At 40.4% G+C, this 16,542-nt stretch overlaps 1 protein-coding gene across 2 annotated transcripts in view; it reads right to left on the reverse strand.

Moving 5' to 3' along the window:
* Positions 1-16,542, reverse strand: part of agbl4 (AGBL carboxypeptidase 4) — a 357,831-nt gene that overhangs the window by 314,854 nt on the left and 26,435 nt on the right. For both annotated transcript variants that reach the window (XM_074667739.1, XM_074667740.1), the window contains exon 3: positions 12,064-12,188. In XM_074667739.1, the coding sequence (XP_074523840.1) occupies positions 12,064-12,188 (125 nt within the window). The remainder of the gene's footprint in view (positions 1-12,063; positions 12,189-16,542) is intronic.

Raw genomic sequence — 16,542 nt, forward strand, 5'->3', positions numbered from 1 at the left:
AAATCTTTACAACTATGGCTGCATGGTCAGCTGTTGAAAACAGTGTGTGTGTGTGTGTGTGTGTGTGTGTGTGTGTGTGTGTGTGCGTGTGCGTGCGTGCGTGCGTGCGTGCGTGCGTGCGTGCGTGCGTGTGTGTGTGTGTGCGTATTTTGTGTTTTTGCCACCATGTCAGCTACCATCATGGTAGTTTGGCTCAGCAGAGGTAACTGTGGACGGATCTACTGCCCATGACTTGTGTCACCCACCTCTACTGGTCACTTGTCGTCTTCAATTGACAAATCCTTTTTACAGAACCAGCATTCCATCCATCCATCTTCTACCCCTTATCCTGTTCAGGGTCGCGGGTGACTGGAGCCTATCCCAACAGTCTCAGGGCGAGAGGCGGGTATATACTCTGGTCACAGAGCCAGACAACCTCTCTCACACACACTCACACCCCTGGGCAATTTAGAATCTAAAATCACCAATTAACCTGATGAGCATTGTGACGAGCGGCTTCGTTCGGCCCCTCCTGCCCTTGGTTGTCTGTGTTGATTGGCCAGAGACTGCGACTGGAAGTGTGGAGGCCTTTATCAATGACGTTGGTAGCAAGCGCTGCCAGCTTTTTGAACAAGTCCTGGGAAGATGCCAGGCTGTGCGTCAGAGCTTAGAAATGAAAGTCTGGGTAGTTAAGTTCCTCCCGTGCATTCACGACCAACCCACAATCAACCCTCTCAGTATTCCGAAGGATCAGGACACGAACCAGTGCACAGTACTCCATAATTTCTCTTTTGGATACTCTAACCGACATGACTGGCTGGCGTGACTGACTAACTTTCGGACTTAATCTTTCACTGCTAGTTTTTTGTTTTTTCATCCCCTTTTTTGCCTTTGAGTTTGAACAGAATTTTTCTTTTTTCACAAGGAACAAACTGTTTTTTTTCTTTTGAACTGAACTTAACTGAGCTTTTTGAACTGATTATACCTTTGTGAACTAATGGTTGAACTGTGGTCAACTGAATGTGAATCCTTTCCCAAACAAAAAAGAAGAAGAAATTCAGAACGTTTGTTGACTGCACATTTGTGTTGTCTGTTATTGTTTTGTTTGTGAATTAATTTTTGTTGGGTCCGGACGTAATGAATTATAAATGATTGATTTTGGTTTGGGGCATGTTTTCAGTATCTGTGTGAGGTTGTTTAGGTTTTATACTTTTACATCCTTTGTGTATGGGTTATTATGAGTGTGCTGACCAACAAAAAAAGACACTAAACTAGAACTTTGTCAGATAATACTCAGTACCCAGTACAGTACTCAGAGAGAACCCCTCTATGCACGGGGAGGACATGCAAATTCCACATATCGCTGAAATTGTATCCACTGTTTTCTTTACACACACAATAAGGGAGTAATAATGGAGAAAACATTTTAAAAAGTAACTTGTCTTCCCCATCGTGTAAGTAGCATATTACTTGTGGCCACCTGCTTCTTTACGCACTATCTTCGTGGTAACATACCGTCGTGGAAAGCAGAAAACAACCTGAGCCTGGCCCTTGGCCTTTAAAACAGTGCATAGAAAAGAAAGACAATGCACAACATTGTGCTCTACAAAATGCAAGCCTTCTGATCAGATGGTGCATATTAGATAGTAGCTCGTCAGCAGCCTCCCAAAATAATAAAACAGCAGTCGACAGACAGCTTAGCCCATCAGCACACTGTTAAATTACAACCATCAGCACCCCCCTCCCCCCCTCTGGATCTAAACTCTCATCTCTAGCACCAGGAGAACAATCTGCAGAGTAATTAGCCTCCACCAACAGACAGTTATAGAGAGAAGGAGGACGTTTGGCTTGATTAAATTATTAAACCACACAAACACAAAACAAAAGCAGCATCAAAGAGGCACTGCGGCTCTCCTTCAAAGCTCCTCGCTGTTCCCTAAATACAGAATACAGACAACGTGTTCTCCCAAGCCACTAGTTGGCATAATTAGCTAAATGTGTGCATTTGAGTGTGTGTTTGTGTGTGTGTTTGCTGTGATTGGACCCATTCCTCCAACTGCTATCTAAAATAACCAAGTGGTTAACGACAACATGATGCCAGAGAGGCCGCCACCCCACCCGCCACGCCAACATACACACACACACATCACACACGTCCGCACACATACACATTAAACAATACTCTAATTACAACATTTATAACTCCCCCTTGCCTCCTGCGTCCCTCCAACCCCCAACCCGCAAATCTGTGAATCTGGAATTGAATTTAGCCCAAGTTGAGGGCTGCGCTGGCATGAAAAGACTATTTGATTAGAACGGCAGTTGTTTCATTTGTGGTGCAGCAGATTGCAGAGCCTCTCTATCCGGTGTGCAATCTGTATTCATTACTCGGTGTAAAAGGATGATCCATGTCCTGACACCAAGCTCATCATTTCATGCAGATGCACAGCAGCTCCACGAGGCCCTCACTGAGCCACCATGCAACACATGCAACCCCTGAAACCTCCAATGTACTTTCTCCTATTTCCTGGCTTCTTCTCCTTTGTTTTTAGTGCCAACTCTAATCCTTGTTTCACTGATGACGTCTTGGCCCCAGCTGAGTAAAACTTGGCATATGTATGTTTAGTTGGCTGCTAGCATATCCAGACTGAAACATTTTTAATATTTATGGCAAAGAAATGAATTAAAAGCTATTGAGAGTGGCACCACTTAACAAGGCAGTACTGTTTACCTCCACATTTCTTTTAACCACCAGTCATCTCAGACCAGAAATAAATGAATAAATAAAATGAGCTGCCTCACTCCTTCTTTTTCTCTCTCCATTCACCTATCTACCTCTTTTCCTCTTTGCAAGCAATAACCCCTCTCTGTTTGGTTTGCTTTCCTGTTATCCTACTGGAGGGCAGAAAAAGTCTGCTTGTCTTCTTATTTTTGTGCATATGAGTTTCATTTCAAATTCAAACATTGTAATGTATGCATGTGAGCTGATGTGCAGGTAAATACCTTTGAAGGTACATTTATTAGATTTACTTAACTGTATGTTTATGCACTGATTAAATTCATGGTGATTCCGTCAAAAAGGCCAAGAATGACAGCTTTGTTTCTAGGGATGGTCGCTGAAAACCGGTTCCTGATGAGAATCAATAAGAAATGTTTCAATTGATATTGTTAGAATTTGTGCTCAACAATTCCCTTTTCAATTCTTTCCACTCGACCGGAGCTGCCAGACTTGACGACTAATCTGCCGCAGCTATCTTAAGCGTAGCAGTACGATAGCGTTTCCCAAGAAAACTCAGGATTTTCAGCTTGAAGTTTTACTGAAGAACTCAACACACATAAAGAAATGTAGATTACTCTCTCACACAAGATTCCTATTCAATACATTCAGCATGGCATACATCTTCTTATTTACCAAAAATGATACTAACAAAATAGCGCTAGCTTGCTGTAATGTATATGGGAAATTGCATTGATATGCTAGTGGTTAGCAAACATTGGTATAACTTCGGCTTCAGAACAGAATTTCAACTGTCATCACAGAAACATTTCACCATTACGCTTTGTTAGAACTCCGTATGTCAGAAAACTTGCAGGCAATAGAAAGAAAAGTTAGGTGCAGGCTCATGGCTGGCTTCATAACTACAGCAAGGTTCCCAACAACTCAGTGTAATGCTATAACCACTGCGAGACACTAGATGGCCTACTTGAGTCAACAATATATTACAAAACAGTACATCGTTACATGACGTGCAATTTTTACTTATTTCTATATATTTACGCTCAGAGATATCCCAATTCAGTGACCAATGACATATTTTTTCACTTATAAACTCAATTTAATGTTAATCAAAAAACCTGTAAAGCTACTTTTTGTATCGAGAAATTCCCCAGGAGGAATTGATAAGGGAATCGATAAAGAATGAGATTAATAAGTAGAACTGATAAGGGCATTTGTATCAATAAAACCTTATTAATACCCATCCTCATTTGCTTCTCATGCACTAACCTGCTATGAAGTGCAGCTTTGTACTTACAGTGCATTTTTAATGCCTAATTGTTGCTTTTTCTTTCATGTCATACACAACAAAATCAGAGATTCCAAACTTTTATATGCAGATGGCCTTTTTTATATATTTTCTTGAAAAAGACAACTTCTGCAAATCAAAAGGAGCTCTGTAGTAGGAGTCACTGATTTTGTTTTTTTAACCCCAGTTCCTTTAAACTGTGAACCAAGATCCAAGCATATGTCTCCACTCTTTGAATAAAATACATCTAAACACGTAATAAAAAGTGTCCGCATTATTTCAAAACATACCCTCAAGCTCTGTGCCTCCTTTTAAAAGTGAATCAAGCTAAAATAAGGCAATGAATTTTGATAAGGAACCTTGCGTCAGCAGAGATAACCCAGGGAAAACTCATTTTGCTATCAGGGAGACGATTTGAAAATTCATTTTGTGCTGTTGTCATATCCTTTTGTCCATGTCATTATGAAGTGATCTGGGGAGCATCAGCCCTGACAATAAGGACAGACGCCTCAGCTCGTCTTAACAGAACAAGGTCACTAACGATACCCTACGCTCCCTGACACAAGCTGTCTGGTGTCTTGTATGTCTTTAAAAACCACACAAGTCTTTGCACAACTTCTTCCCTGGGTTTTGAAAACTAGGATCCTAAACTTTCTGGGTATATGCGGTGTGTTTGAAGTGAAATAATCCCTTTGGCAGAGTCACACAGAAGCCAATGTTTCTCCTTTGGAGACTGCAAAAAGAGGAAGTTTAAAAAAGAACTTCCAAAGAAGAGGAAAACCACAAGCACAGGACACATGCCTATCTACCTTCAGCCATATGCTGCAGAGGCAGAAGGGAAAGAAACGGCAATGCAAGTAGTAAAAATGACATGTCCAGCTTGTGTGTGGAGTCTTTAAGACAGACAAACAGCCCTCTTGACAAGCATGTAAGTGATTTTTTTGTGTCTGTCGACGGTATCCATCACTGGCAAGAATGACATTCTGTCCTGAATGTGCAAAAAAGTGTGCACAGACAGGCGGAAGTTAAAGTCTTAGTGCTTTAAATACAGCAAATCGTCCTATAGGCAGACCCAAAGTGGCCCTTCCATCAGAAACCGCCATAAACCAGCTGTCTGTCGTGCTTGCTCGTGGCCATGCTCTGCCAGCAATGATTAGCACACGTTCATCCAAAGATGCTCGCTAGAGATCTGCCTGTCTCCCTCTGTCACTGCTGAAGGACATCCCAACTCAGACATGACAGAGGAGACACCTAAAGAGGAAAGGAAACATGAGACAGAAAAGGCAAAGGAAAGGGAAAGTTCTGCAAACGTGGGAAAACAAGTGTAATGCAGTGAATCACACAGACATGGACAGTGCACACCACCTGAACTGTGACACTATGCAGTCCTGATAGAGCTGTGATAGCAGATACAAAGCTCGGTCGTACAGACTGACACACTACACATAAGAATCATAAACTGGGTTTCCAAAGCAACGTTTTGTTCAGGATTTGGGGGAAATGTAACGTCTCCGTGATTGAGTCAGTTATGGCAAATACAGCACTGTGCTTTCTCCTCTCTGCTTCTGTCTGTTCTGTTTGGGACAAAAAGAATATCAATGTGCATTACATCTATTACTTAACTCCCCCTCTGTCTCTCATTAATTTTTCTTTAGTAGGATGAAGCTTGGAAATATTGATAACAAATTTTAAAACCTTTCAGACTGTACTTACCAATACAGCTTCTCACCCAATCACATACCGTTAAGGCTGCATAAAAATAGGACAGGCTGACTAGCATCACCAGATCTATAATGTTTCACTGATAGCTTTAACATCCTTAATGTTTAACTTAATGTTCACATTCAACGCATCCCCCCGCGATAAATTGCATAACATGACCAATGATGAATTTAAATAGGTGGGCATCGTCTGAAAAAGTAAAGTGATGATGACTCTTAAGGGATTCGAGGTAACACATGGCCTATTCTGCTCCACTTGGTCCCTTTTTCCTGATTATGGAGAGTAACCGCCGTGCACTGTGCTTTCCCTGGACAAGTGAGGCTTACAAATCACCCCTGCAGCAGTTGGAGGAGTTGAAGGCGCTCAGTGCAAGGTTTTACTGCCTGTCTTCTATGAATGGCTCCCTGAAGGCTCCTATGATAATAGCTCACAGCCGTGCCCTTCACGGAGCCTGACATCAAGCACACCCCTACAGCAGAATGGAATGGCATATCAACTTACCCAATGGGGTGTCATATCAACTCATCCACTGCTTTCTGGTCATAACATAGGCAGAAACTGAAATGAAATGGCTGTAGCTGAACCGAGCAGGCCTGAGAAATTCACTCAGTTTGGACATAGGACACTTTGGTTTTTTAAGGTGCTTGGTTTTTTAGTTATTCTGATTTTATCCAAAGAAAGTTAATCTCAAAAAAACTCAAAGAAAATCCAGGGCTACTGCTTCTCAATTGATAAAAACAAAATGCGGGTTCATAATTAAATGATAATATTATAATATAATAATAGAAAAAAAAAATGTCTCAGAGCATATATCTAGCTACTCAAAGATGCTTGATACAGTGTGCATAACAAAAAAATGTTGAAGATGCAGAGAGCTGGCCCTAACCCTAACTCTCACACAAAACAAGGACTTCAAGAGCTTCTGAACATCCTCCATGCTTAATGTGAAGACTGTAATATTAACGTTAGTCTTTACAAAACTAAAATTATGATATTCCAAGAGAAGGCCAGAAATCTGAATAATAAACATCATTTTATTTTAAGGAACACAACAATAAGTCCTGCCATGGGGAACACGTACCTGGGCCTGGTTTTTACTGCCTCAGGACGTTTTAATAAGGCCATCAGTTCATTGGTCGATAAAGCTCAAAGAGCTTATTACTCTATATAAGAAGGAAATTATTTAAATTCAACCCCCCCTACCCTAATAAAATTTGAAAAAAAATCTAAGAGTGTGATTGAGCCGATCCTTCTGTATAGAAGTGAAGTCTGGGGTTCTTTAATTAACCCTTATATTGTGTTCCGGTCAAATTTGACTTGTTTTCAAGTTTAGGTTTCAATAAGTACCATTTAATTATTTTTGTATCAGAATGAGGCTTCATCTAATCCTCAAAAACAACTTTCGTAACACAACAGAAGAAATTTTTGACACTGAAGTAAATTTTGAAGGCCTAAAAAAAAGTGACATCTGTGGCGTTATGAGCCAAAAAAGTGCAACATTTAAAACATTGTTAAAACATTATTGCTTACATAATAATTGCATACATAATAAGTTAGCTATGAGGTGAAAAGCAATATTGGGTGATGGATGTTTTTTAAGTATAAAAAAGCTAAGTTTAACCACGGGTCAAATTTGACCCGCTTACATTAAAGACGTCAGCAGCTTTTGAACACAATACAAGGTTTAAAGCAGAACTCGTGGACTCAAACCCAGTAGAAAAGGTTCACCTGGAGTTCTGGAAGAACACTTTAAGAGTCCACAGAAACTCTATGGACCCAAAAGAAAACACCACAACACAGGAAATCAGATCTCTTTTCTAAATAATGACAAACAAGTCATCACCAACTCCCAATTACAGAAATTAGACCGCAATTATGAGAAATATTGCCATCAGTGAAAGTTGGAAACTCAATCAATCAACAAATTTGAATGTTATAACTTATTAAAGAGAGAATTTAAATAGGCAGATTATTTGACGGATATTAAAGAACCCTTAAGGAGACAGACACTCACTAAGTACAGACTCTCTGATCATAAACTGGCCGTTGGAAGTGGTCGGTACAGAAATCAGTGGTTAGAAAGATCTTAGAGAGTCTATAGGCTCTGTAACACAGGACAGGTGGAAAGTGAGATCCATTTCCTCATCACCTGTCCAAATTATAAAAACATTAGAGACATATTTTTCCCCAAATTTATGCCCTGAATTTTTTAATCTCTCCAAAGAGGAACAGATCCAGAAGATTCTGGGTGGAACGAGAGCACTACTGATCTGCTGTCAGACAACATATAACAGGTAATCACAGAATTAGACGGGCTTCTGTGAAAGACAGTAAACAAGGTCCATGGAAATATAGCTCATGTTAGTTTTCTTTTTGTTTTTCTTTTACTATTTTTTGATTAATTTTTGATTGAAGTTACTCTTTTTTCTCATAATATGTGTTTGCTTGTTGATGTGTTTTTTTTAATCCTTTTATTTGAACAATGCTTTGGGAGTGGAAGTCACTTTTGTATGCTATGCTGAAAAGTCAGTTGATTTTTAAACAAGTGATGGAAGTCAGAGCTGTGTGTGTTAAGGAGAAGGGAGCTCGAGAGTTGGGGTGGCAGTGGCAAAAGCCCTGTCTGGTGTTTGGTCTTGGTGAAGGGGGTCAGGAGGTTGGCATCTGATGACCAGAGGTGGCAAGATGGGGAGTGGTGTCTGAGAGGGTCGGTCAGGTTTGAGGGGGCAAAGGTACTGAAGGCTTTGAAGGTGATGGTCAGGTGGAAGTGGATTGGATGCTGTGTGGGGAGCCAGTGAAGGTGCTGAGGGATGAGTGTGAAGTGTACTCTGGAGCAGGTGAGCAAGCAGGCAGCTGAGAGCTGGTCTGTAGTTCCACAATTGCTAAACCCTGACATCGTTGTGTAATTAAGGTGTCACTGATTTCACTCAACCCTTTATCTTGAGGAAAGTGAAACTTAAACATGTATCATCATTAAATGGCTAACAAGCAGTGATACACAACTTGTTTGATTTGAACTGCATACAGACACTCATGTCTTTTTATTTACCAGCTTCTGATTGTTTTGTGAAGTTGTACTAACCGTCAACATACTAAAAATTAGGGGTGCACCGATCACAATTTTCTGGCGGATCACGGATCTTCAAAAAGACTGACCTGCGGATACCAATTTAGGCTGATATTGATTTTTATTTTTTATTTTTATGACTGGCAGGGTATACCTTCAATGTTCCAATCTTATTTTATTGAAAATCATCAAACAATACCTGTAAAAAAATCAAATCTGTATGTTTTAACTTAAACAACCAATAAAGTGTCCTAAGTTTTTGGTCTCAGACTTTACCGGAGGTACATAAGACCAGTTTTATATGTAAGGATGGGCCGATCCCTGATCACCGATCCCTGATCACCGATCCCTGATCACCAATCATCGTTCCCCCAAAATGAGGGAAATTGGCACCAATCTATCGGTGCATGTCTACTAAAAATGTAAAATCTTAAACCATGTTTACAAATTAGCTTAGCATCTTATCAAGCTTGTTTGTAACCACATTATATTCAGTGCACAAAAAGAAGTTTTAATACCTTTTTATCTCTAAATTGTGGAAACCGAATTTTTTTTTCTGTTTACTATCTCTTGCAAGCAGCTATCTCATGTCCCAAAGCATGCTTGAATACATGGCAAAGCAGATCCAGCTGGTTGTCCCTACAATAGTGCAGAAGGGACACACTTTAAAATGTGTAACACGGTATTCAGTGAAAAGTCACGCAAAATGCAGTTGTTGGGAAATTGGACAGGAAGAGAGTAGTTGTTGTATGTAAACAAATTTGTATTGATAAGTTGTTGTGCATCATGGGGGTTGTCTTTTCCTTAAGAACCACTAATAGGACGGGTGAGCAAAGTTGTGTTTCAGTCCAGACTCTAACTGCCTGGTATCCCGTAACATTACCATTTTACAAAGATCAACATGTTTGTTACAGAACACCCAAAAAAAACTTTGTTGACAAACTACATGAATTAACACAAATAGTACAAATAATCAGGACACACACACACACACAAACACAAAGAGAGCACCTGGAGTGTGCACCAGTGGACTAGCCCAGTGCCAACCTGCCTAATAGCTGAAGCCTTTTCTGCACCTGCACTTTTTGCAGGACATCTCTCAAAGAAAAAATAAAAATGTAAAGCTGAGCAAACCTCAAATGGTGTCTCAGTGCAACCACTGATGCTACAATTGGTAAGGCTTTTCAAGGTAAGTGAGTAAATCAAAAAACAAAAAAGAAAGGACATACAAAATAAGTGACATTCATCCATCCAGCCATCCATCATAACCGGTGCTACGGTGAAGCCAATTTCCACAAAGCTGCTAAGCTGATTGAGGCAGACCAAATCTGTTTCACCAGCTTACATTCCTTCAAAATGGCCATCTCACTTCCAATATCACGGGCTTTTACTGTTCCCCATTCCCCTGGCTCAGGCTGAGAGTTAGCAAGGCTTAGCTGGATGAAACACTCCAACAGCCCAGTTCTCCCCTGGAACCCACTGATATCTCTATAGCACAGCCTCTCCCCACATAGCTACACTTAGTTGTTTTATTTACTCATACCATTATGTTTTCTCCCTTTAATGTTCCAGTTTTATTTTTGGATTCAAGTCATAAAAATATTACAGTTATTAGGATGTAAACGACAGATTTATGTGAAGTCTGATGTGTTTGGGCACACAGACAAAATCTAACCACTGTCTGTATACAGACACACACACCTTGGCAAAATGCACAGGCAGCACTTAACCACAACACCTTGTACTGGAGTAGATTAAATTCACACAAGGCCTCTTTGAAGGAGGAAATTGGAAAGATAAGAAACAGACTTCTATGAGAGAAGCTTGGGAGGGAGAGCTCCAGAGACAGCAGGGAAGAGTGCGATGGAAATGTTTGTTCACCTGTTTTTCTCACCTGTAACCTTCTGCCTGCATGCGCCACAGTACATTTTGTGTTCATATATATGATACTTATCTATCCTTTGTTGCTTATTGTGTCCTATTCCCCTCCTCAGTCCCTTTCTCTCTGTCTCTCTGACACTTTCTCTGTCATTTTGCCACAACAGCAAATATCCTGTTGGCGCAGGCTGCAGGCTGCTGGTGCTGGTCTATCTGGCCCTGGGATCGATCCGGCTCCAAGCCGAGGCCTCCCATTCATCTCAGAGCCATAAAATGTGATTAGTGCTGACTACAGCACTGCAGGGAGATGGGCTGATAGGCCTGATAGCCTCAGATAGGCTGTGTTGGACACTCTACAGGAAGACAGCAGCAACAGCATGCTGTGGATTCATCCTCGCTGTTGTCTTTGCCTTTTTCCCCTTTTTCATTTCTCCTTCCTCCTTCTATCTCCCTCCCTCTGTCTTTATATTCCTCCAAACTGTCTCTCTCGAAACTTTATCTCGCGTTTGCTTCATATCTAAGCCTCACAAGCTTGTCTGAGCTGGTATTACACAGCAGCAGCCTGAGTTAAATGCCAATATTCTCAGTTTTACCTTCTTCTTATCCTGCAAAGTAACATTTAAACAGAGGACCAAGCCTCCACCCCCCTGAAGCCACACTTTCTGTGCCCACATACAGTGTATCTCTGTGGCATGTGACCACATCTGTCAGCCAATCACAGAGCTCAGAGGCTGCTAGTGGCAGAATCAAGCTCAGAGGCTATGACAAGAGGAGAGGCAGCAAACAGAAGACGGTTTCTGTACAGAAGAGAAACAACTTGGGAGGTGTTTTGAAAGTAAATGCAGCGCTATCTGTTAGAGGATGTTAAGGTAGACTTTTGCATGTGTTTGATTTGATTGAAACTGCATTTGACAGAAAGTCATGTCATTACTGACATTCACACTAACATCCCCTGCTAACTACAGGCGTGTTATATCAAAAGTCCCATAAAGCTGCAGTTGCTGTCTATTCCCAAGAGTTCATTAAATATAGTTTATCATTATGACAAGCAGAATCCACTGTTGTGGGCAGCATACTGCCTGTCATGATAAGGCCCCAGAAAGCTGCACATCTCATTAAAAACTCAGATTGTACCTTTACCATTTGTATAATCAAACTCCAGACACAGTATATATCATTACGATGCATGTAAACATCAATATGCTACTAGCCCGAAGACTGGTTTTCAGAAAATGTGCTGGACTTCAGACGTTTTCTTTTATATACAGAGGTGAAGTGAAGATGATCAGTACCGCACATAACCTCTAATTACCTCATCATGAGAGTCACACCAATAGATGAAGGAAATGTTTTGGTAAAAAGAGTTGATACCCTACAATAACACAGCAGACTGACCTGTGTCTCACAGACATTCTCCACTGTGAAGTTGAACCAGACTCTGAAGCGAGGGTTGCAGGTGTCGGGCCGGATGAAGAGGTCAAACTCGAACTCACTGATGTAGTCAACTCGACCAAGATTCCCTGCAAGAACAACAGACAGCTTACATCAGCTTTAGATGGGAGTGAACAGGCTACAACACAGGATCACAACTGTTCATTTCCTGTGGAGCCTTTGAGGTAGTGCTGCACGATTATCGCAATCGCAATCGCAATGTCAGCACATGCAATTACTGTGCAATTATTTTAAAAAAGTGTAAAAAAAATGAGCGTGTTCGTGTGAGTGATGTGTGTTATTGAGTAAGAGAGCGAGCATGAGATGACTAATCAGTCACTGTTTCAACTGGTCATGTGACCACCTGCCCACCTGGTACAGCAGTTTAATCAGACAAGATGGAGCACGAAGAAGTAAGTGAGGGGCTCAAGGCGAAAAGAAACTCTACCTCTGTTATTTTGGTGTTATTTTGGTTACCGGTTGAATGACACAGCAAAAAGATGTCATTTTCAAAACATGCAAAGCGAAAGTGGCATGAATGTGCTATTTTGAATATAAACAAAACAGTACTGTTGTGCTGTACATTGTTGTTTGTATACAGTAAGTTTGGATATTTTGAGAATTGTTACACAATTAAAATCCTCAGTAATCCATCTCTACTTTTTTCTTGATTTTTCTCCATAATAACCAATATCTGTAGACTCATAACACAACCCTTTTTATTAAATAGCAAGCACAATCGCAATCGCAATATTGTCCACCTAATCGCCAATTGCACCTTTTCCCAAAATCGTGCAGCACTACTTTGAGGTCCTTTAGAAAGGACTTAAAACATAACATACTAGTACATATCACAAGATAATAAAAAGATGTTAAACCCAAAAGCAGATGTGTGAAATTACTCATTAGTTAAGCAGTCATAAACTGTCTCAGTGGAGTCTTGTCTGCTTTATGTTTGAAGTTTTTTTTTACATCTTACTGAATTGGGGGCTCCCCAAAAATCGGTAAGTACAAGTCGCAGAAAGACCTTGGCAGAGTTGTTTCAGCCATCCACATCTGACATCCAATATGTATTCTATCCACAGCAAAAGATCCAGATGATCAGTCGAGGTTTAATTAATCCAATGGGAACCATTTCCTTGCTTTCAATTCTCCAAGCTGTCTATAAGATGACTGGGTAGAAGAAGAATATATGACAAGCTTTCTAAATATAGGGCTCATCAGTATCTTCTGATTTACACGTGGACTCAAGTGTAGGGGAGAAAATCTTCTGTATCACCCAGTACACGTGACCAGTCCACTCTTAGGTTGTCCATTCAGATGTGGAGGTTTGTCGCTGTATAAACCAGCTGCTTTTTCAAAGCTCAGTTTATTGGAAAACTAGGCAGACCATGGGCGTGGTCCCTTACTACTTTTCATAAGGGTACTGTTGACCACCTGTTGCAGAAGTAGTAGCATAGCAGCAGCATGCACACACTGCAGCTGATTATAGACAGATGGGCTAACTACCTCACAGTCAAAGTAGATCCTGCTCCTTCTGCCATCGGACAGAGCTAATCCACTAGTCAGCCTGCAAAAACACACACGCGTGCAAACACACATCGCTCTGCTCCACTGGAGCTACCCACAGAAGTGCTTTTCAGTCGGACCGTAGAATAAAACCAAACCAATATTTCTGTTTAAAGTTTCATATTACACTCGCAGCAGGTTTTGTAACAGGAAAAAAACACAAGCAGTGAGTAAGATATTACAAGACATTGTTGTATAACAATAACCGGGTAACTGATCTGTATTTACATTTGAAACCCATCCGCCAGCAGCTTCCGTTGCTAGTGGCTTAATGGTGAGTGGCGTCTCATTCCAGCACAGTGGTGCTTGAAAAATATCACTTTCTGCAGAGTGCTGCTCTAGTCAGGGAGTGGCTCAGATATGCTGAATTATGTAACTTTTCTGTTTTGTTATTCGTCTGGATACTTATTCTGAGTCCACGGAAGAGATAAAGAGGAAAGTTAGTGTCAACAGACAGTAAAATTCAACAGGTGAAGAAAGAATTGTACATGTAGAACAAGGTGTACTCCATTGAAATAAAAATTGTGTTGAAATATTTTTCCTCTCTGGAACACAAATCTACAAATAAAGCACTGCATTTTCATCAACAACAGATTTTTTTTTGTAATTTTAGCATTTGCAGTTTTTGGTCAAAATTCCTATCCAATACCTCTCCTCCTTTTGGCCCAATGTGTCCAGCTGTCTGAAAACAGCTCTAACACCACTGTGTGGAGGTAGAAACATAAGTTTACTACATAAACTTGAAAAACACAATTGACTTACTTAGATGTCATAAGGGATGGGTACTTTTCACTTTTGAAACGATACAGTCCCAATGCCCTCGCAATAGGTACCGGTACTCAACAGTACCAATTTTTGCTACTTTTTTGTGTTTATGTGGTAAGAAATGTCATTTTTTATACTAAAATATAAAAAATGTTCAATCTAACAAATTTATACTTCAATATATAACCTTGCAATGCTGTGTTCATGTCCAATGTGAAAAACCGCCTCCTGTTCCACTCACAGTCACAGTCACAAGGATGCTTTTAGGTACCTTAACATGGTACCTTTTGGTTTTATGTGAATCGGTACCCAGTACTTTTTACAGAATTTGGTCAGTACCTATAAAAGTACCTGATTTGGCACCCATCCCTAGATGTCATCAATGTTTTCTGAGAGTTTCAAATGATGTTTAATCTGCATTATCAAGCACAGCAAGTTTCCTGTCCACACCCTCCTGGATACTGAATCTGAATGCACAACAGTCAATGGTTCTAAGTCTGACAGACTAAACTGAAGAGAAACTAGTGGTAAAATGATGTGTTTTAGATCATGCAGCTACTAATAAGACATAAGAGTGTCATATTCAGTCATGTTGTTTTTAGTTTTGAACACCACATCATGAAAGTAATTTACATATTAAACTAGAAAAAAATCCATGTCACCCACATACCAAGTTAGCGCCCAGGAGATGTGTATTAAAATTACATACAAGCTATGTACATCTTTACAAAGATAATCTGTATTTAGCTTTTAGCTTGCACAGACTTTTAAGTATAGGAAAGGTATGAATCTCAGTTTTAACTCCTTGTTCAGTCAACCATGAGGTGGTCTGTGATGTCTTGAGAGCTCTAATTGAATTGATGACTGACTTCTTGTCCAGTCTCTTCTACACTCTTGCTGGCTAGCTAAACTGTGGCAGCCCTGCAGGCAGGGACTTGCTGGCTGGTGAGCAATGCAATCCCAAGCCATTGAAAGAAGATAAAGCCAAGAGCAGGCGGAGGGTTGAACCAAACCCAGCTGCGGCTAGCAAAAAGAGGAGACAGACACAGAGCAGCACCTGCTCCAGACAGATGTGTCATCATATTAATCATCTCCTAAGCAACATCATAGCTATTCATAGAGCTAACACAACCACCAAATACTCCCTGTTAGAACATGTTGGTAATGGCCTCTAAAGTCATCCCTACTAACAGTCTTCATAACAAAATACAAACACTTTCTGTCAGGGCCCTTTTTATGTTTCCATTTTAAAGAGTTGAATCTATTCTCTGAAAATCAGGAACTTCACTACACAGTCAACCAAAAACAAAGTAAAAAAATGATGCTAATCACACCTTCACTGATTAGTGCATCTGCAATGCAGTCAATCTCTGAAGGAAACCACTTTTTGCTGTTAATTCAGGGTTTGACAGACTGCTACAAACCATCTCAGAGAGAACACAGAAACACATGATTGTGATTGTTATTTGTTAGCAATGCTTTTTCAAAAAACGAGGTTCGGCTATCATTATGTGCCGGGGAGATTTTTCAATATGTTGCAGGAGGAGAAGGATATGCATTGACTGATGTTTGAGCACAATTTACAAATTTTAAATGAGCTTGATTCAAACAAATTCAATACAACTGTCATCTTAAAAGATTTCATCCAGAACAAAGCAACTAGGCTGTAAGAATAGAATCCTAAATACAATCCAGGAAACACTGTGGCCAAACTTGTGTAGAGTAGCCAAAAAGTACAGACCAGTCCACTATCTGAATGTTTAAACTGTACCATGGGTGGCATAGACAGCAGTCATGGCCAGTTGGATTATTGAGCCTGATGCTTGAAGGCCAGACGTGAGAGATGACTTCAGCCTCAATGTAAGAATTATATGTTCAGCCTGTGGAGCAGCAGGGATATGACACGCCATTGATCCCCGTTTTAATTTTCTGGTGGCTACCTCCAGTTTCAAATGCTTTGCTGGGCCGGTAGCCTCCCCCTTTTAATCAATCCTATATCATTTAGTATTTAAAAGCCTAAACGGCAAACTGATTTTTCTGAAACTTCCTCTATGTGCATTAAAGATACAGCAAAGATAAGCTGTGCTGAGTCTGTATGATGTTGAAAAA

The sequence above is a fragment of the Halichoeres trimaculatus genome, unplaced genomic scaffold (genome assembly GCF_033239565.1).
Source record: "Halichoeres trimaculatus isolate MK-OKI-2021-1 unplaced genomic scaffold, fHalTri1.1 fHalTri1_scaffold_4, whole genome shotgun sequence".
NCBI classification, from domain to species: domain Eukaryota; kingdom Metazoa; phylum Chordata; class Actinopteri; order Labriformes; family Labridae; genus Halichoeres; species Halichoeres trimaculatus.